Genomic DNA, 21,330 nt, shown 5'->3' with positions numbered 1-21,330 from the left:
AGATAAGAGCCAGTGACCGGCTGTTTTGTTTTGTGGATCTCCAGGTCGAACCCCAATTTCTGACCTGAGCTTTTATTAATAGTGCTTCAATCTCTCTTGGGGTTCGAGATTCCAAAAGACTAGTGCCATGCCTACTGGCACTTGCTCCCTTTGCCTAATGAATGTTTGTTTCCAGATGTGAGCTCAGTTGTTCTTGCTGCCATGCTGGCCACCCTCTGGAACTGTTAAGTTAATTACAAGTCACCTTGGTCATGGCTTACCACAGCAACAGAAAAGTATTTACTACAGAAGGGTCCAAGGCTGTTTATTTATTTTTATTTTGGGGGAATAGGAATCTAGTGGGCCTTAGTACATACCCACAGTGACTTACTTGACTTTTTTTTATCCTTGCATGCCCTTATTTATATCCAAAAAAGCTGAACTTCAAATGACCTTTTCCCACCCAGGCACCTATTCTTGTTTTTTATTTTTTAGAACAGTTAAGGCTGATAAGGAGATCAGAAGACAATCTGATTCTCTTTGGCTTCCTTGTTTTTAGGCAGGATCTCTCTTTGATTGCTACCAATGTGAGCGTTGGTCAGGGTGATATGCCTGCCTCTGCCTTCCCTATCCCTGTAGGTGTGGTTGCATTACAGACGTGGGCTACTGCAGGTGGCTTTTTACATGGCTTCATGGGATTATCAGGTTGGGGGGATTAGTGATTTTGCCCTCACAACCACCTCTCCAACCTGAGCTGACTCGGGCACTCCTAGTTTTGTAGATGAGCTGGGTTTCCCCAGCTATATGGCTGAACAAATGAGGGTAGCCAATTGCTTTCCCTTTTATTATTATTTTTTTGGAGACAGGGCCTTACTCTATAACTTAGACTAGGTTCAGATGCAAAGCAGTTCTCCCATCTCTGACTCCCAGTGCTAAGATCTAATGTAACACCATGTGTCACCATGCCTGGTTTCAGGTTGGCCGTTTGACCTAAACTTTTTGAAAGTCAGGAAGTTTTGTGGTGGTGGAAAACCCTCTCAACCTAGTTGAGAAAACAACAAAAATCCCAAAACAAACAACAACAACAAAAAAAATTCTTATTGGCTTGCTTATAGTCTGGCTGGTTCGAGAGGCTCAAAGGATGTTTCAGACCTCACCTTTTCACTTGCTGGCTGGCTCCTTTTCCCTATACAATGGTTGCATTTGCAGGTGAGTTGATCCTCACAGTGACAGGAAAATCACTAGCAGATCTTGGCTCACATCTCTCCTGGTGATGGGCTTTGTGAGCTTATACAGCCTCTACTTACAGCTCCCTGTATCTGCTTCATGTTTGTGGTTGAGGACATGGGATCTCAGCTTTCTGTTCTACTGTCACATCTGCCTGCTGCAATGCTATCCCGCCATGTGGATTCTTAGGTCTCTGGAACCAGAAGTTGTTGCGGAATGTTATTTTCAGGTGTGTTACATTTGCTTATGCTGTGGAATATTTGTTTAATGATGCAAAGATGCAAAGATGTGTTGCATTCTTTTATGTTGCATTTGTTTAACTCTGTGAAGTTGTGTTACTTTGCTTGTCTAAAACACCTGATTGAGGGGGCTGGAGTGGTTAAGAGCATTGCCTGCTCTTCCAAAGGTCCTGAGTTCAATTCCCAGCAACCACATGGTGGCTCACAACCATCTGTAATGAGGTCTGGTGCCCTCTTCTGGCCTGCAAGAAAAAATATTATATACATAATAAATAATAAATATTAAAAAAATAAATAGGCAGCTGATAAGGAGCTGAATGGTCAAAGGCTAAGCAGGAGAGGGATGGGTGGGGCTGGCAGAGAATAAATAGAAGTTAAAAAAGAGAGACTGAGGGAGGTTGGGGAGGAAGAAGTGCGTAGCCACCCAGTCACACACCCAGCCCTGGATTAAGAGTGAAAGATAACAGAAGATAGGAAGAAGCCCAGAGGCAAAAGGTAGGTGGGACAATTTAAGTAAAGAAAAGCTCGCTAAATTGGGTGGTGGTGGCCGATGCAAGTGCCTTTAATCACAGCACTAGGGAGGCAGAGGGAGGTAGATCTCTGAGAGGCCATCCTAGTCTACCAAAGCTAGTTCTAGGACAGGCTCCAAAGCTACAGAGAAACCCCGTCTTGACCCCCTTGAGCCCCCCCCCAAAAAAAAAGGAAAGAAAGAAGGGCTGGAGGGATAGCTCAAGGTTAAGATTACTTGCTGTGCCTGTGAAGAACCCAGGTCTGGTTCTCAGCATCCCATGCATGGCTCACAACAGACTGTAACTCCAGAAACCGCCTGCTGGCCTCTTAGGGCACCAGGCACACACATGCAGACCAACACTCAGACCCATAAAATATATACCTTAGAAAACAGCCGAAACCCAAACAGCCTCTTACAGAGCACCCTGCCCCTCAATGATAGCGACTAAATATGGTTAAAGAAGAAGTATCATTTACAGATGAGATGGACTAGTCATAGAAAATCTGACAACTACAAGTAACGATTTGAGTTAGTAGCTGACTTAGCAAGATCACTAGACAGAAGGGAATTTACCAGTCAACTTCAGGGAGCTGGGGTTTGGCTCAGTAGTAGAGTGCCTGCGTAACATACGGAATCATTAGTGTTACCCACCCAATGATAAGTAGAAACAGGACACACGATTTGGAGAAGCAATTATCAGTTATACAAATGATGACAAAAAAGAAACACCTAGATGTCTAAGAAAACAAATCTATGATTTCTACACTATCACCCAGTAAGATTTCATACTTAGATACCTTGCAAAAGAAAGTTAGATACAGTATTAACAAAAGATATCAGTTAATGAAAATTTATCCATACACTAAGTGCAACACCAAGGAAAATATCACTTGTTATTTTTGTGGAGGCATAAGCTGACTGTGAAAATAAGCAAGGAAATGAAAATCACTGACAGGCAACTGAGCTCCAGTTCTTTTCATGGAAAAGGTAATGCTGGCTCCTTTGGTATTTCCTGCTATATTCCAAAGAACATTTCAGGCTCCTGAAGAGCCTCAGGGAAGGAGATTCCAGGGTCATGTGACTGAAGTCTCTGGGGGTTTGTTCTGTTTTTATTAGCATGTATTCATTATGCAAAGCACTAGGTTTCACTGTGACCTCTTCATGTCCGCATCCTATTCACCTCTTTGACATCATCCTCTTTTATACGCCAACTGAGTCTTCTTTTCACAGGAGGATTTTAACGTCTGAGAAGTCCCAGAAAGAAGCAAATATAATTTTGTTTCATGCAGGGTCCCCCAATCTTGATCATGAAACCTGCCTTTGAGAAACACTATTCCTGAGTGACTTTTCCAAGATATTTCACTCTTGTTCTGTAAAGCAGCCGTGGTAGAACTGTTCATTTCACAGATGAAAGAAAATGGAACATTAGGGAGGTGAGGGAGGCCACCCAGCAACCAAATGAAATCTTTGCCAATTTGATTATTCTAAGGAAAAAAAAATCTAGTGCTTTCTCCAGGATCGAACACCACTGTCATAGGAAAGAGTATTTTAGCGACACACTCAACCTTAGTGATCTTTTAAGTCTAGCGACCTTAGTAGCTGATGAGGCAACTGTGGCCCAGATAAAGGAAGAGCCTTGCCCCAGGTCAAGAGCTTGCACGGAAGCAGGAGGACTCAAAGGATCCATGATTCAATGACTCCCAATTAATGTTCTACTGCCCCACATTATTATGCAGCCGAACTGTGGCAACGTGGGGTGAGAGCAGATTGAGTAGGCGTTCACAGGTGCTGAACATCTCACCTGCAGGAGATATGGGGTGTGTGTGTGGGCGTGGCGGGTGTGTGTGTGTGTGTGTGTGTGTGTGTGTGCAGGTGTTATGGAATTCTGAAGTGAGGATGGGGACCACACTGAACACTTTCAAGAGTTTAATCCATTTAGTTGGGCCTCTTCCACCCCAAAGTGCCCTATGCCACTTAAAAGGAATTTAAAATTTCTGATTAAAAGCCATTTCACAACTCTAATTAGGTACATCCTGGAGTGTCACAGGGTTGGGAGCCATTTTTCTAAAGTGTGTCAGACATGAGGAATAGAAGAATAATGCAGTTTATTATTATAAACACCTGACCCAACCAGTGGGGTAGGGAAGGGTGCGTTTATTGCGGCTGTGGCTGTCAGGAAGAGCAGGAAGATGTGAATGACTTCAGTAGGTAAAATGGAAACACCCCAGGAGGGATAGACAGAGCTGGGCTCAATGTTCTCAGCTACAGGGAAGAAGGGGAAAAGGGCTAAGGAGGTCACACAAAAAGCAGAGGATAGGCTCGGTAAGTCACAGACAAGGAGCAGAGCGAATACAGTTGAGCCTGACTTTTGAACTGGAGTTTGCAGGTAGAAACATTTGGGCTGTGGCTGACAGGCAGTGGGTAAACTGGACACTGGAGCTGGTACATATGCAGACTTCCCAGGAGGACATGGGAAAAAATAGGCAGAAGCGAAGAGTGGAGTTGCTCTGTGCTCTCCTCCACCTGTATGCATGGCTCCCGGGGACTGTGTGTGTGAGGTTCGGGTCCAGAAACACATGATTCTCAGATTCCTGGGTCCTCTTGGAAAAATACCCACTAGCAAGTCAACTGTGTCCATCTACCTCCCAAATAGGCAATCTATTGCTTATTGAATGACTTCAACTTACCAGAGAAATCCCTTTATTTGGGGCCAAATCAACCTAGTCAGTGTAATACTTTATCGTGTTTTTTTTTTTTTTCTCAGTGAAGCAGACTACCACTAAGCCATAACCCCAGCTCCTACTTTATTTTCCCATGTCTTATATTCAACAAAGCAGAAAGAATAACTCTAGTTTTTTTCTATTCTTTTTAGGCATGGGCGCTAAAACAGTGCCTCATGTACCCTAGCCTGCCCTAAAAATGCTGCCAAGATGACCCTGAACTTCTGATCCTCCGGCCTCCATCTCCTCAGGTGTGTGCCCCTAAGCCCGGTTTGTGCGGTGTTAGGGACCACACCTAGAGCTCTGTGCAAGCTAGTGTAAGCACACTATCAAGGGAACTATATTCCTACATCTTCAGGTTTTTGTAGTTCTGAGTAGGATTCCATAATAGATAAGCGAGACCACATTATTGCCCAATTTTTCCTTTTATCTGTGGGACTGACCATTATATGTCGGCATGCCTGAGACCATCCCTTATATTAGCTGCAAGAAGTGGAATCAACCATCTCTTAGTACATGATTATTGTTTCTAAAACTTTCTACAATAAACCTAAATTGCAGGCTTTGGCTACCTTAAGTAACGTTTCCATTTGAGGAGAAAGAATATAGCAAATTTTTAAATGATTTATTTATTTTTATGTATTATGTGCATTGGTGTTTTGCCCGGTGTATGTCCATGTGAGGGTTTTGGATCACTTGGAGGTGGAGTTACAGGCAGTTGTGAGCTGCCATGTGGGTGCTGAATCTTGAACCCAGATCCTCTTGAAGAATATAGCCAGGGCTCTTAACCACTGAGCTTTCTTCAGGTCTTAGAAGATAGAACTTGTAATTTTTTTAAAAATGGGCTCAATAGTTAGGAGTGCTTGCTGTTGCTGTTCTTCTAGAGGACCAGAATTTGGTTCCCAGCACCCATGTCAGGTGACTCCTAGCTACCTGTAACTCCATGCACCATACCCCAACACAACTATACTTAATATACATAATTAAAAATAAAATAAACAGATGGATAAGGTGGCACATGCCTTTAATGCCAATTTGGTCTACATAGTGAATTCCAGGACAGCCAGAGCTACATACAGAATAGAAAGATGCTGTCTCAATGCCCTCCCACCACATTTTTTTCTGGTTTTAGATTTATGTGTATAAATGTTTTGGCTGAAGGTATATATGTGCACCACGGACATGCCTGTTGTTTGAGGAAGTCTCAGGAGGGCATCAGATGCCATGAAACTGGAGTTACAGATGGTTGTCAGTCACTATGTGGGTGGAGAATAGACTCTGCATCCTCTGGAAGAGCAGAACCATCTTTTGTTGTTGATGCTTTTTGAGGCAGGGTTTCTCTGTGTAACAGCACTGGCTGTCCTGGAACTCATTTTGTAAATCAGGCTGGCCTAGATCTCACAGAGAGGTCTGTCTGCCTCTGCCTCCAGAGTGCTGGCATTAATGGCGTGTACCACTACCTCCACTTGTTGGAAAAAAAAATCTTTTTGGAAAACAAAAACTAAACAAGAAAGATCGAAATTTTGTATGCATGGGAGTATTGGTGAGGCTCAAACCCAGGCCCCTGTTTATAATAGGCAAACACTACTAATGGGCTACACCTTCTGTCCCAGAAGACAACATATTTGTGGCAATAGTAGCTACAATCACATAGAGCAATTTTCTAGGCTTTCTTTGCATTCACAGATTTAAAGCATCTATACCGTTAACTTGGCAATAGATTGTAAATGATATAAGCACTGGGCACTATACTTTCTGAAAGGAAGGGCTCATGCTTGTAACTCCATCACTCAGAAGTCTGAAGCAGGGAGATCTTGAGTTCAAGGTCAGCCTGGGCTAAGTAGAGGTACCCATGTCTAGTTTTTCTTTAGGAGAAAAAAGTGTAAGTCAATCACATTAACTTTAACATTGCTAGTAGAGCGAAGGTTGCCTGAGAGAATGTGGCTGCTGTTGGTAACTCCCCAGCTTCTAGAATAGTATCGACCATCTAACAGAAAGGTGTCGGATGAATGGGACATTTTTTTTTTAATTAAAAATTTCCGCCTTCTCCCCTCCTCCTTTTTCTTTTCTTTTTTTTTTAATGTTTTCTTTTTATTATTTTATTATGTGTGCACTGTTCTGCCTGCATGTACACCTGCAGGCCAGAAGAGGGCATCAGATCTCATTACAGATGGTTGTGAGCCACCATGTTGTTGCTGGGAATTGAACTCAGGACCTCTGGAAGAGCAGGCATGGTGGCTCACAACCATCTGTAATGAGGTCTGGTGCCCTCTTCTGGCCTGCAGGCATACACACAGACAGAATATTGTATACATAATAAATAAATATTTTTTAAAAAAGAAAAGAAAATAGTACATTAGCCAGGTGGTACATGCCTTTAATCCCAGCACTTGGGAGGCTGAGGCAGATGGATCTCTATGAGTTTGAGACCAGCCTGGTCCTCACAGCTAGTTCCAGGGCAGTCAAGGATATACAGAGAAATTCTGTCTTGAAAACCAAAAACCAAACTAAAACAACAATTAAAGAAAAAAAAGAAAACTAAAAATATAGTACATTAGTCACGTGTAGTGGTGGTGCTGATGGTGATGTACGTCTTTAATTCTAGCACTCAAGGTAAAGGTAGGTGGTTTCTGTGAAATCAAGGTTTCTTGGTCTAGACTAGCATGGTCTATATATATATATGTATATATATATGGAGAGAGAGAGAGAGAGAGAGAGAGAGGGAGAGGGAGAGAGAGAGACAGGCCCTATCTACTTCCCTATCCCACTCCCGCAAAAGAAAAATGTGTTCGTCTTTCTAAGTCTTAGGATTATCATATTAAAGGCATGATTAGAGAATAGAACTGCATTGGCCTCAAGCTATGCTTTGAAAGTTTTTTATTATAAAATTTAAAATTACATTTATTTGTGTGTATTTATGTGTGTGTACTATGGTGCATATGTAAAGTCAGAAACTAACTTTGGGGGCTTGGTTCTCTCCTTCCATCATGTAGGTCCTGGGGGTTGAACTCAGGTCATCGGGTTGAGCAGCAAGTGCCTTTAACCATCATGCCAGACCTGTTTCTATTTAGAGATGGTCTTGCATTGTAGGCCAAGTTGGCCCCAGACTTTCTATGTAGCCCACAAAGGCCTTATACTTAAAATCTTCTTGACTCAGTCTCTTGAGCCTCTTGAGTGCTAGGATTACAGGGATGTGCCTTTTTTTTTTTTTTTTTTTTGTTTTGTTTTGTTTTTTTGAGACAGGGTTTTTCTGTGGCTTTGGTTTGGAGCCTGTCCTGGAACTAGCTCTGTAGACCAGGCTGGTCTCGAACTCACAGAGATCCGCCTGCCTCTGCCTCCCGAGTGCTGGGATTAAAGGCGTGCACCACCACCGCCAGGTCAGGAATGTGCTTTATAGCATTAAGTTATTCACTGAGAATGCCTCTGTAGGAATAAAAGCATATGCCAGGTATGGTTAGTGAATGTCTGCGATTCCACCACTAAGGCGAGTCTGAAGCCAGCTTGGACTAAACAGAGACTCTGAGGACAGAATACTGAGATGGTTAGGTGGTATAGTGATGGTGGTACATGCCTTCAATAGTAGCTCTCAAGAGGTAGAGGTGGGGTGGGGGGGACGTCTGTGAATTCAAGGTTACTAAAGTCCCCCTCTCTCTCTTGGTGTGTGTGTATGTGGAGGGGGAACATGAGCACATAAAGACCATAACATACATGAGAAAGTCAAGGTCGAAGAGGACAACTTGTAGGAGTCCATCCTCTCCGTATGGGTCCCCGGGATCAAACTCACGTCATCAGGTTTAGTGGCAAGTGCCCTGCTAGCACAAGAGATAGTGCCAGGTTGTACTGGAACTCACAGATCCGTCTGCCTGCCTCCCAAGTGCTGGGACTAAAGGTGTGTGCCACTATGCCTGGAACACAAGGCCTTAATTTTTGGGTTTGTGGTTTTTGAGACTGGGTCTATGTAGCTCTGGATGTCCTGGAACTGCTCTGCAGACCAGGCTGGCCTTGAATTTTCAATAGTTTTGCTTCTGTCTACCAGATACTGGGATTACACTATACCAGGCAAGTAAAAAAAAAAAAAATAAATAAAAAATTTTTTTTTGGTGGTCCTGGCTGTCCTGGAACTCCCTCTATAGACCAGGCTGGTCTCAAACTCATCAAGATCTGTCAGCCTTTGTCTCCTGAGGGCTGGTATTAAAAGTATATACCACCACTGCCTCTCAAAAAAAAAAAAAAAAAGATTTAAAAAGGGTTAAACTGGGCATCCACAGAGAAGAGAGACATGGCTTTCTCCAGAGAGAGTGGTTTATAGGACAGTTTTTAAATACTTATGCCAGGCTACCTCTTACTAAGTATTCCATTTCCTGTATATAGACTTATAAAAACTATCCTGTCCTTAGACAAAGTATATTTCAAGACTAAAATTATTTTAGACTTCTTTATATAACACTTTAAAAATAAATTTATTTTTATTTTATGTGTATTGGTGCGTTGCCATGGNAGACCAGGCTGGTCTCAAACTCATCAAGATCTGTCAGCCTTTGTCTCCTGAGGGCTGGTATTAAAAGTATATACCACCACTGCCTCTCAAAAAAAATTATTTTAGACTTCTTTATATAACACTTTAAAAATAAATTTATTTTTATTTTATGTGTATTGGTGCGTTGCCATGGGTGTCTGGTTTCCTGGAAGCTGGAGTTACAGACAACTGCCATGGGGGTGCTGGGAACTGAACCTGGGTCCTCTGGAAGAGCATGCTGAGCCATCTCTCCAGACCCTTTTGACTTATTTTTTACAACAAATTTTATTTTGAAAAGAGGGCAACTTAATCAGATTTGAAGTGAACTCTTCCTTGTAGAACTGTAGTGTATTTGATAACGAAACTGGACTAGGTCTTTAGAGGGATTTTATGTGTTGAGTGAGTGATAAAAAAGAATATGGCCTCAAGTAAGAGTCCTTTAAAAACAGTTTACTTACTAATTTTTGAGACAAGGCTTCATTATGTATCCCTTCCTGGCCTGTAACTCCCTATGTAGACCAGACTTGCCTTGAACTTGGAGATTCTCCGTCTCTACCTCTCTAGTGCTGCAATTAAAGGTCTGTGCCACTATTCCTAGTTTAAAGAACAGAGGTTTATATGTTAATGAAAAGGGATTTCTTCTCTCTCTTTCTTTCTTTCTTTCTTTCTTTCTTTCTTTCTTTCTTTCCTTTCTTTCTTTCTTTCTTTCTTTTTCTTTTTTGGTTTTTCGAGACAGTGTTTCTCTGTAGCTTTGGAGCCTGACCTGGAGCTAGCTCTCATAGCCCAGGTTGGCCTTGAACTCACAGAGATCCTCGGTGGCCTCCAGAGTGCTGGGATTAAAGGCGTGCGCCACCACCCTCTGGGCTCAAAAAAAGGATTTCTTTCTTTCCTTGCGGCCCTTCTTCTTTTCTTCCTCTTCTTTTAAGAATGTCAGACATTATGGTTCATGTCTGTAATAATCCTAGCCCTTGGGAGGCAGAGGCAGAAAGATCAGGAATTCAAGACAGTCTGGGCCACAGGATACTCTGTCTTTAAAATGAAAACGAAAGTTAAGAATATTTTGGGTAGTTTTCACATAGCAGATTAATTAGAGGATGGCATGTAGACAGATATTCCCAATTCACTGAGACTTAAGACACCCCTGGGGGTAAGGCTGAGTGAGGGTGAGAAACCCTCTTGTGACACCAGACCTTCAAGGAAAAAAATGTTCAAAAGAACAATTTTAAAGATGCAGTCAGTCATACAAAGAGTGAAGAATTATTAGGATCATAGATCTTTTTTTAAAATATTTATTTATTATGTATACAATATTCTGCCTGTGTGTATGTCTGCAGGTCAGAAGAAGGCACCAGACCTCATTACAGATGCTTGTGAGCCACCATGTGATTGCCGGGAATTGAACTCAGGACCTCTGGAAGAGCAGGCAAAGCTCTTAACCACTGAGCCATCTCTCCAGCAGGATCATAGATCTTAAAGCTAATACGGATGGGGGAGATCTGGCTCAGTAGTAAAATTGTCTAGCAAGCAGAAGGCCTTGGGTTCTACCCATCACAGGGCCAAAAAAAAGGAAAACAAAGTAACACCAAACCACCCAATGAAACCCTTATCTCAGGGTTGGAGAGATGGCTCAGTGGTTAAGAGCTCTAATTGCTCTTTCAGAGGACCTGGGTTCAAATCCCAGCACCTACATGGCAGCTCAAACGACCTGTTACTCTAAGATCTGAAACCCTCACACAGGAGAAAAAGTCATAGGACTATGAAAGAAATGACTTGAAATGGAGACTGGGATTAAGAAAACAAAAAGACTCTTCTAGAACAACATGGACAGAACACCAATGTACATAAAATAATATTTTAAAAAACCAGAACAAACAAAACCCTCACCTCTCAAGGTTGGTGCATTGCCTAACTCAAGAGGCAGAGGAGGTGGATTTCCCTAAGTTCAGGGCCAGCTCGGTATACACATTGAGTTCCAGGCCATCCAGGGCTATATAGTGAGACCCTGTCTCAAACCAAAAACAAAGAAACCAAACCAACACCAACTTCACATATAAACCCAACCAAAACCTTCAAAATCTTTACTGTCAAATTCTTAATAAGTTAAAATAATTAAAAACAGACAGGCTATTACATTTGCAGGATTATTAGGTATAATGCATGCATCATTACTGTTTTACAGGTTAAAAGAAATATTAATTCATGACGCTTTTGTTTGACGGCTCCTGGAACAAAGATAGATGGGATAATCATCACCAAGACCCAAACTAATACAAGTTTTTAAACGTAATTTTATAAGAATATGGCCTATTAAAATTTGGGGGTACATGAACAGCTTAATGATTGGATAAGCTCGGCCAGGAATCTGCAGTGTTCTCAGTGGAGGCCCAGATCAACCAGAGTAACTCGTGGCGCAATACGTTATCCAAAACCTACCCTTGACAACCAAAACACTTGGAGGAAAAAAGGCCCCCGGGGTTACTTTACTCCAGCGATAACATAATCCTCGTTCTTATTGTTGTGGAGCAGATGTCATTATGGGTGGGGCTGATGAGCAGAGCAGCTGAAACATTTTTGTTGTCCCCCCCCCACACACTTTCAAAGGGATAGAAGGGGCTCCAGTAAGGTAAGGAAAGAACGTTCAGTCAGTCATTCCTGTTAGAAAGAGGAATTTTGATGTGGTAATTGTAGAGGCCACCTTGAGGTTCTTCAAAAAAAAAAAAAAAAAAAATCCCCCAGGATTAAGTCCTACCCTGGAAGAGACCGTCCCTTTCTCCCCCTGCCGGCTCCACCTTGGGACACTTGGCTGAGTCTTTCTTTCCCTCCTTCCCACGCTGAGGTGAGGCGGCACGCAAGCAGGGACGCCTGTTTTTCTCCGGCGCGCGGAGGGAACGCAGCGGGTAGGAATCCGGGAGGTAGGAAGGGAAGCGGTCGGCACTGGGGGAGGGGGGACGGCAAGGAAGGCTCGCCAGGGACAAGACGGCCTCGGGGAGAGAACCTACTCAGGCCGCGGAGCCGAGGTGACGAGGGGAGATCTCTCGCTGTGAGCTGAGACGCGGCGCTTCCGGCAGGCCACGGTGGCTGTTTGCCTGGAGCGGGCCTCATCGCGGGGCCCGGCCGGGCGGGAAAGGGGGTCAGGAGAGACAGGAACCCGCGGCTCGCACTTGCCTGAGTCCGAGTGACCAACAACTGGTAATAGTCTTTGCTCGGCGCCGGGCCTTGTCCTACAATTTCAAACAGAGTCTCCGGCAGCCACGACGCCATCTTGGGACGCCACCGCCGTCGCTAAGACAACCAGGAAGGGGCGGGGCTTGACAGGGGTCAGGGGGCCGCAGCCCCAGTTTAAAGCGAAGCCCGCTTTTTGAGTTGGCACTGGGGGTTTTAACTTGGTGTGGTGGTTTCCTTGACCAGGGGTCACGAGGAGCCCTGCTTTGTGAATTTTTTACAATCAGGTCCCGGGGTGACCCGAAGTGGAATTTAGTTCCTGCTAGCGCGGAGGGGCGGGGGTGACCCCAGCGGAGGGATACCAAGTGGAGTGCCACAGTCCCCTTCCTGGTCCCTTGAAGGGATCGGAAGGAGACTCGAGGCTGCTCGCCGAGCGGAGCGGAGCGCCGGGGAGGGAGGGGCGATATGCTGGGCTGTAAATAGGTGGCGGGGCTGGTCCTGCGGAAGATCCCGCAGGCCGGGGCCTCAGGGCAAAGTAGTCCCCGGCTGGAGCCGAGCGGGCGGGGAGGGAGGCGGCGCGGGCGGAGGCGCACAGCGGAGCGGTGCTGCGGCTCAGCTGATAATTGAAGGGACGACAAGCCGCCGCCACCGCCGCCGCTGGGGGGGGTGGGGGGAGCCCGTGGAAGTTGCCGTCGCGCCACCGAGTCCGGACCGGAGACTTTGGGGCCTAACTAGGTAATTGGGACGCCGTTCGGAGCGGCGGGATTGGGCCTTGGGGGAGGGGGGAGGCGATGAGGAGGCCTGGGAAGCCTGAGCCGAAAGTCGCCAGCAGCCCGCTCGTGTCATCGTGGCGACGCGGCTCTCGGTCCGACTTGCCGCCGCTGGCGGCGGGCCCGCGGAAGGACCAGCCCGAGGCTGACGGGTGAGGCGCTCGAGCGAGCCCCGCGGCCTCAGGAGCCGGGGCCGACTGGCTCGGGGTGTGTGGGGGAGCGCTGGGTCCTCCCCCTCCCGCTCTGGCCTCCCGCGATGAGGAAGGCCCTAGGCGGAACCTGGGTAGGGCGTGCGGGTCTGGGGGAGCCCAGCGGGGGGCGGGAGGGGACCGGAAGTGGTCTTTGGAGCCTGGAGGGCGTCTAGGAAGAGAGAAAGTGGGGGGCCGGAAGTGCAGGTGGGGGCGTGAAGACGGCAAAGGGTTCCCCGGAAATGGGACGGGGGGCCCGGAAACAGGGAAAGGGAGGTTTTGGGCTGTGGATGGCCCGGAAATGGAAACTAAGGAGCAGCTCGAGTGACAACTGTTGGGAGGCAAGGGTCTGAGGAGGGAGAGGCGGGGGTGACTTTGGGCCGCGGTAAGGGTCTTCCTGTTGTGGGGGACGGTTGGGGGCGGGCGAGCCCGGGCGAGCCAGCGCGGGGAGGAGGGAGGCTTTTCCAGCCGGGGAAGTCGAGGCTGAGGGAGAAACGACGACGTGCCCGTCGGGCTGGCAGGGGCCGCGGGAGAGGCCGAGAAACTTGGCGGAGGGAAGCAGCATCCTCGGAGAAGACCAGCAGGGGCATAGGACGCAGAGGTTAACCGGGGCCCGGGAGAGGGCGGTGGGCCGTTTGTCATCCCGATCGTATTAGCATTCAAAGCGAGTCAGGCGATTAATATATGTGGATTACATAAAACCTATTACACGTTTGTCCGTCAGTTCATCTCTTCCTTGTGATCAGCGAGTGCGTTTCTGGTTAGGGAAACAAGTTCCAGGGATGTTCAGAAAACGAAGGTTTTAAGACCCAGCCTCCTGCCGTTCACTTCCTCGGGAATAGCAGATAACATTAATTAGTTAGAACGGAGAAACATTACTAGAATTGAAAAGAAAGAAAGAAAATGTAGATGGGGGTGGTGGTGGTGGCGGCTAAATTACACCTTTTGACTAACTAGGTGGACGGGAGGGACTGATTACCTCTGAGGCGAAGAGGGGAACAGCAAGGGCGGCTTCCCACCCTTCCAGCAGATTGGTTTGTTACTACGTTTTGTTTTTCTCTGGGAGAGGCTTTAGCTGTAGCTTCTTGCCGGGGTGCTGGGTTTTAGTGTCCTCGCTCCGTTAATTGGGGGCGGGAATGTTACTAGGTAAACGTGGGGGTGGGGTGGGGGTGGGGGGGCGGTTGATAGCGCCCTCTGTTCCGAGTGGTCTAACCGCTCTCCTGTCTCCCTAGTTTGAGCTCGCGATCTGGCCTGGGCTGCCAAATCACCCGATCTTCAGGCTTTCATCGGTTTGTAGGCCTTGTAGTGGTGTTTTTTTTTTTTTTTTTTTAACTTACTCTTTTTCTTGATTCTAGATATTTTTAGCATTAAATTTTTTAAAGACTTGGCAAGTTGAGGCTTAGAATCTCATCTCTTAAAAACAACGTGGTAGAAAGTTGAAAGAGCTTTTATTGAATAGGGTAAAAAACTGATGCGGGGAACAAAGGTCTTAGTTGTGTTAGAAAAAGGCAAGAGGCCTGTATATGAGGCCTTGTTTGTGTCGCATTTGGAGTTATTACAAACTTAGGGATAATAAATTGTGGAGGGCATTACAGAGGCCTATTTTCTTATGCTTATGTAGCTACTTCAGTATTAAATCTTAAGACAGTATTGACTTTACTCCTTGTTTCATGTTTAGTCCAAGATTTGGTATGGTTTTCTACTTGGTTGCTGCTGGGCTTTGTATATGACTGCTTGTCTAGGACTGTACCAATACAAGAATTGCAAAGCTCTTTTATTGTTTCCATCTGCTTCACTGTTTCAGGGTTATGAGAAGTGTTTAAGTGTGCTCAGCTGACATTCCGTTGTTTTCTGATCAGGCATTTTGTTTTAGCGTTTCGAATACTTTCTAGAAGTTTGAGAACTCTTGGCAGTTCCAGAAAGTGCTATTGTAAAATTAGAAAATATTGCCAGGTGGTAGAGGTCCATGTCTTCCTTGCCTTTAATCCTAGCGCTGGGGAGGTGGAGGCAGTCGGATCTTGAATTTGGTCTACAAAGTGAGTTCCAGGACAGCCAGAGCTGTTGCACAGAGATACCCTGTCTTGAACAAACCAAAATAAAATTAATGTTTTTTATTTTAATCAATAAAATTATTTCCAAGATATTTTATTCAAGTGCCCAGAACAACTGAGTTATTTTGGTTTTGAATTGCTGAAATAAAGCCAAATTAAAGTTTGAAAGCAAATGACTTTCATTTAGTTAGAGCTTAAATCAGTGCAGACTTTACAACCAAGACTTTTGTCCCAGTTTTGAAGGGTCTACTAGGTCATCCCCCTCAGTCTTGTTCTCTCCCTTTGCTTCAGTCTTTCTGTCTCTGAATCATCCGTACTGGGACTGTCTATGCTGTTTTAGAAGAGTCTGTTTTCTTAATCCTAGTCTCCATTTCAAGTCATTTCTTTCGTAGTCCTATGACTTTTTGTCCTGCAATGTTTGGGTACCACTACAGTTACTATCTCTTTAACATCTTTCTTAAAACATCACTGTCTACATTTGCGAATACTTTTTAAGTGTGTTATGTTCCTTTCAGGCATTCTTTTTTTCTCCTTGCAGGGCGAACCTCACTTTTCCATGTACTCCGTAACCTTTACCTTGAGCACATCATGTGAAGGGTATCAACTGAAGCTATTTTTTTTTAATTTTTTTCTGAGACAGGGTTTCTCTGTGTAACAGTTTTGGCTGTCCTGGGACTCGCTCAGTAGACCAGGCTGGCCTCAGATCTCAGAGATCTGCCTGATTCTGCCTCCTGTTTGCTGGGATTAAAGCTGTATGCCACCACTGCCTGGCAGTATTTAGTGGTGCTTTTTGTTTGGTTTTCTTCTTTTTTTTTATTTTTTTTTTTTATTTTCAAGATAAGGTTTTTCTGTAGCTTTAGAGCCTGTCCTGGAACTAGCTCTTGTAGACTAGGCTGGCCTTGAACTCAAAAAAAGGCCTGCCTGCCTCTGCCTCCCGAATGGTGGGATTAAAGCCGTCCACCATCACTGCCCAGCGCAGTATTTAGTTTTTAAGACAGGGTTTTTCCCTCTATAGCCCTGGCTGTCCTGGAACACAAGCAGATCTGCTTGTCTCTGGAATTAATGATCTTGAAAGGGGAGTACATTTTGGAGTGCTGTTTATTTTTATTCAAGTTATAATGTGTTACCTGGTTAAGGTTTTATGGTTCTATTTTATTTTCGAAAAATCTTGGGGCTGGAGAGATGGCTCAGCGGTTAAGAGCATTGCCTGCTCTTCCAAAGGTCCTGAGTTCAATTCCCAGCAACCACATGGTGGCTCACAACCATCTGTAATGAGGTCTGGTGCCCTCTTCTGGCCTGCAGACATACACACAGACAGAATATTGTATACATAATAAATAAATAAATATTTAAAAAAAAACAAAAAAAAGAAAAATCTTAAGTATTTTTTACTTTATTTGTATGGGTGTTTTACCTTCATGTTTGCTTGTTTGTCGTTTGTGTGCTTGGTCCCCACTGAGGCCAGAAGAGGGCATCGGATCCCTTGGAACTGGAATTATAGACAGTTGTGAGCCATAGAGTAGGGGCTGGGAATTCCTATTCTCTGGAAAAGTAGCCAGTGCTCTGAATTGATGAACCTTCTCTCTAACCCCTTATTCTGTTTAAAGAGACATCTCTTAGAGAAGACACATTACTGAATTGAAAGTTGATGTTAATAGTATTGATGTGACTTTAAACTAGGTCCCTTAATCTACATATCGCTAATATGTGAATAGGCAGTATTTTCCACCAGGTGACTTTGGAAACCCAGAAAATATAATTAGTGGAAAAAAAATCCAGCCGCTCAAGAAGGATATTCATATTAGAAAATTATGGTAGATGTTAGTGGGTCTTAAGTAAGGCAGAGTTGATAGAGTTATAAACTACTAATTGATTGGTAGTGAAACTTAAGCCCAAGTTCAGTATTAAAGTAAAAAAAAAAAAAAGGCAAGTTTTATCTAGGTTTGCATTAACATTCTTGCTACTTGATGTAAGTCCCACAGCTAAACTTGTTAATCCTATTTAGAGAAATGTGAGGCTTTTTTAAAAGTTTATTTTGAGTGTGTTTTACCTGCATGTGTGCATGTGTACAACATGCTATTTATACCTGGTACCTACAAAGGTCAGAAAAGTGTTTTGGATCCCTTGGGACTGGAGCTACCACGTGGATACTAGGAGTTGAATCTGGGCCCAGACAATGGTGTTGCATGCCTTTAATTCCAGCACTTGGGAGGCAGAGGCTGGCGGATCTCTGAGTTTGAGACCAGCCTGGTCTACAGAGTGAGTTCCTGGACAGGCTCCAAAGCTACAGAGAAATCTTCTCTCTATAAAACAAAAAACAAAACAAACAAACAAAAGGATAAGTGCTCTTAACTGCTGAGCCATCTCTACAGGGCACCTTGTTTGCACATGTTTATTTTATTTTATTTTATTTTATTTTTTTGGTTTTTCGAGACAGGGTTTCTCTGTAGCTTTGGAGCCTGTCCTGGAACTAGCTCTTGTAGACCAGGCTGGTCTCCAACTCACAGAGATCCGCCTGCCTCTGCCTCCTGAGTGCTGGGATTAAAGGCGTGCGCCACCATCGCCCGGCTGCACATTTTTATTACTGACAGAATTTGTACTTTTTCTGGTTTGTGGCTCTCACATAACTTTTTTCTTGTGTCTCATTTAGCCCAGCTTAGAACTCTGTATTGATGATGACCTTAACCTACTGATCTCCGGTGTCCACCTCAGGTGCTCTGATTCCCAGCTGACTTTTTAGTGTTAAGGGAAGTGATTTTGTAGACTTTTTTTTTTTTTTTTTTGTTTCTCTGTTGCTTTGGTGCTTGTCCTGGAACTGTCTTGTAGACCAGGCTGGCCTCGAACTCACAGAGATCTGCCTGCCTCTGCCTCCCAAGTGCTGGGATTAAAGGCGTGTACCACTGTCTGGCTGTTTTACAGAATCTTATAGAATCTAGGGAGTTTTTTTTTTTTTTTTTTTTTGAAGATTCAGTTTTCATCTATTTTATGTATATGAGTGCTCTGTTTGCACATATGCCTGCATGATAGAAAAGAGCGTCAGATCCCATTATAGAGGATGGTGAGCTACCCTGTGGCTAGGAGTAGAATTTGGAACCTCTAGAAGAGCAGCCAGTGCTTTTAACTACTGAGCCATCTCTCTAGATCTCTAGGGAACTTTTAATTTCCCCCAAGTGGATCAGTATAGGGCAAGGATGAGCAAATGTGGTAGTTTTATTTATTTTTATTTGCACAGTTAATTAATTTTTGAGATAGGGTCTCGTAACCAGGAAGGCCTCTGACTCATGATCTTCCTTTTTGTATTATAGGCATTTCTGCCACACTGGCCTTATGGAGGTAATTTGATGGCTCAGGTTTCTTTCAGATATCAATTTGGCTTACATTTTTCTTTCATTCAAACCTAGTACTAAGCATCTACTATATACACAGTAGCCAGAGGAGGTAACAAACTTAGCTTTACCCCTTTACACTCCCCCCAGGATTTATCTACTCACAGCTCTGACTGTCCTGGAACTTGCTCTGTAGACCAGGCTGACCTGAACTCGGAGATCCATCTCTGCTTCCCAATCCCTGGGATAAAAAGGTGTGCACCACCACTGCCCACCCTTTCAACTGATATTTTAAAAGCTATCTTCTGCCTTTTTTATTTCTTGGCTATCTGTATATGGCTTATTTTTGTGTTATAATGGAGTACCTGTTGATGTGTTGCTTTTGTTTCCCCCCAATGCATTCTAGACTTCTGAGGGCAATTATTTTAGATCATTATAGTATGCATGAAGATGCATTTGAAGAGTAATGATAGCCAGCAGTCTTCTGCTTTGAAGGTTTCTTTGCTCTGTCCAGTAGATTTTTTATTTATTGCTCTACATGTCTTGGTTAGAGGTCAACTTTCTGGAATCAGTTTGCTTCGTGCACCTTTATGTGGGTCCTGGGTATCAAACTCAGGTACACTGGTTTGTGTAACTAGCACCCTTAACCTGCAAAATCTGACCCCAACATTCTTGAGAATGTTTCCTGTGGTTTGATAGTGGTTTTGGTCCCTTTCTATTTCCACTAACTGATTTTCCACTGAGGTAACAGGTTAGATGTGTCACCTCTGTGGCTCGGTATCAAGACAATAGATTTTTTTTTTTTTTGCTTGCTTGCGTATTGCATTAATTATTTTAAGTCAGGGTCCAAGATATGTAGCTCTGTATAGCCAGGTTTGTATTTTATTATCCTCTTCTGTCTCTGAGCCGGCTCTGCCTCTTATAGTCTAAATTGCAGTTAATCATACTAGGAAAAAAGTAGGCTGTTACACTAAGTCTAATGTGTAGATTGTATAATTTTGGTGTTTGTAGTTGTTTTTTTTTTTTTTCTTTTAGACAGTGTTTTTCTGTGTAGTTTTGGAGCCTGTTCTGGAACTCACTCTGTAGACCAGGCTGGCCTTGAAGTCACAGACATCCAACTGCCTCAGTCTCCTGAGTGCTGGGATTAAAGGCGTGTTTGTAGTTTTTAACAGGTGATCTAAGTTTTGTGAACTAGTAGTTCTTTACTTTAGCTACCTGTGCTCCACATTTATCTTTGGAGTAAATGTTTTTCCCTGAGGCCATTTAGATTTTGATTTTCTTGGTGGTTCTTTTAGTTTCATTGGCCAGAAGAAAAATGAGTTTATGATTGAAGTTTTATCTACTTTGAGTGTGGGGAATCTTGATGATAGTTTCCTGGTTTTGCTTAATTTAGGAAGGCGTTCTAATATAGTTGTGCATGTTTTTTAGTCCCAGGAAGAGGCAAGAGGACCTCTGAGTTACAGCCTGGTCTACATAGCGAATCTAGGATAGCCAATGCTACATAGTGAGACCCTATTTTAAAAATAATGGAGAGATGTGTTTTAGCTGGGCATTGTACTCATGCCTATAAACTCAGCACCTGGCAGGCCCAGAGTCAGGAGGTCAAGGCTAGCCTGGGATACATGATTAAGCACTGTCTTGGGAGAAATCTAGTTAGCTGCTTGTGCTGTTCTTAGTTTTTAGTAGTAAACAACATTTTTTGTTTTTATGTATTGATAACAGGTTTTCTCTGTGTAGCCCTGGCTGTCCTGGAACTTACTCTGTAGAACAGGATGGCTTCGAACTCAGATCTGCCTACGTCTCCCTCTCAAGTGCTGGGATTAAAGGTGTGTGCCACCACAGCCTGGCAATGAAAGTTTGGAGACTGGGCCTTTTCGTTTGCATGCACACTGTGGAACTGTGGTTGCTGGGAAATGAACTCAGGACCTCTGGAAGAACAGCTAGTGTTCTTAATCATTGAGACATTTCTTTAGCCACAATAATAGATATTTTTTAAAAAATGTTTATTGAAGTCTGAACTTGGATGTACATTATTTAATCCTAGCATTGTGGAGAGGTAGAGGAAGGCAGATCCTGAGTTCAGCACCATCTGGTAAGTACTTAAAAGTTCCAGTTCAGAAAAGGCCTATTTCAGAAAAGAAAGTTTGTTGAAGGAAACAAACCTTGTAGGAACAACATACTGTATGCATTGTTAATGTGAAATGACTTGCTTGGAGACAAGGTCTTATATAGTTAAACCAATCTCAAAATATCCAACTTCTTGCTTCCCAAAGTGCTGAGATTATATTACCTCGTAGCCTGGCTGATGAGCTGATGAGTACGCATTTAGAGACTATAAGTTGAAATCATGTGTACTAAACAGTCTGGTGTGATGGTGGTACAAGCCTTTAATTCCAGCACTCAGGAGGCAGAGGCGGGCTGATCTCTTGAGTTTGAGGCCTGGTCTTCAGAGAAGTTCCAGGACAGAGCCTGAGCTACACAGTGAAACCTTGTGGGGGGAAGGGGTGGGAATCCTGGGCAGTTGTATATTATTCTTTAATTGTCCATTATTTGCATATAGTAGTTGGTTTTTATTTTTGAAATGATGCTTTGCTTTGTAGCACACACTATAGTTTTGATACCACTAGGTCAGGCCTAATAG

General features: G+C 44.0%; 2 protein-coding genes across 17 annotated transcripts in view; one reads left to right on the top strand and one right to left on the bottom strand.

Moving 5' to 3' along the window:
* Fbxo36 (F-box protein 36) overlaps positions 1–12,726 on the bottom strand; it is a 66,194-nt gene extending 53,468 nt beyond the window's left edge. For 2 of the 3 annotated variants that reach the window (XM_050154307.1, XM_050154309.1), the window contains exon 1: positions 12,358–12,726. In XM_050154307.1, coding sequence (XP_050010264.1) covers positions 12,358–12,453 — 96 coding nt within the window. In that variant the 5' untranslated portion in view covers positions 12,454–12,726. Of the gene's footprint in view, positions 1–12,191 lie in introns of all 3 variants that reach the window. The other variant, XM_050154311.1, reaches the window with a different exon arrangement.
* The window catches only part of Trip12 (thyroid hormone receptor interactor 12), a 119,713-nt gene continuing 110,453 nt past the window's right edge, over positions 12,071–21,330 (top strand). For 10 of the 14 annotated variants that reach the window (XM_050154305.1, XM_050154304.1, XM_050154301.1 and 7 more), the window contains exon 1: positions 12,947–13,089. The gene's annotated coding sequence lies outside the window, so the exon portion shown is untranslated. Of the gene's footprint in view, positions 12,090–12,946; positions 13,090–21,330 lie in introns of those variants that run through there. The other 4 variants (XM_050154306.1, XM_050154303.1, XM_050154302.1 and 1 more) reach the window with 2 other exon arrangements.

Source organism: Alexandromys fortis, unplaced genomic scaffold (assembly GCF_014885135.2).
Source record: "Alexandromys fortis isolate MF-2015 unplaced genomic scaffold, M_Fortis_MF-2015_v1.1 scaffold_40, whole genome shotgun sequence".
Classification (NCBI taxonomy): domain Eukaryota; kingdom Metazoa; phylum Chordata; class Mammalia; order Rodentia; family Cricetidae; genus Alexandromys; species Alexandromys fortis.
Note: the sequence above shows the minus strand (reverse complement) of the source record. Positions and strands in the feature narration are given on the sequence as shown.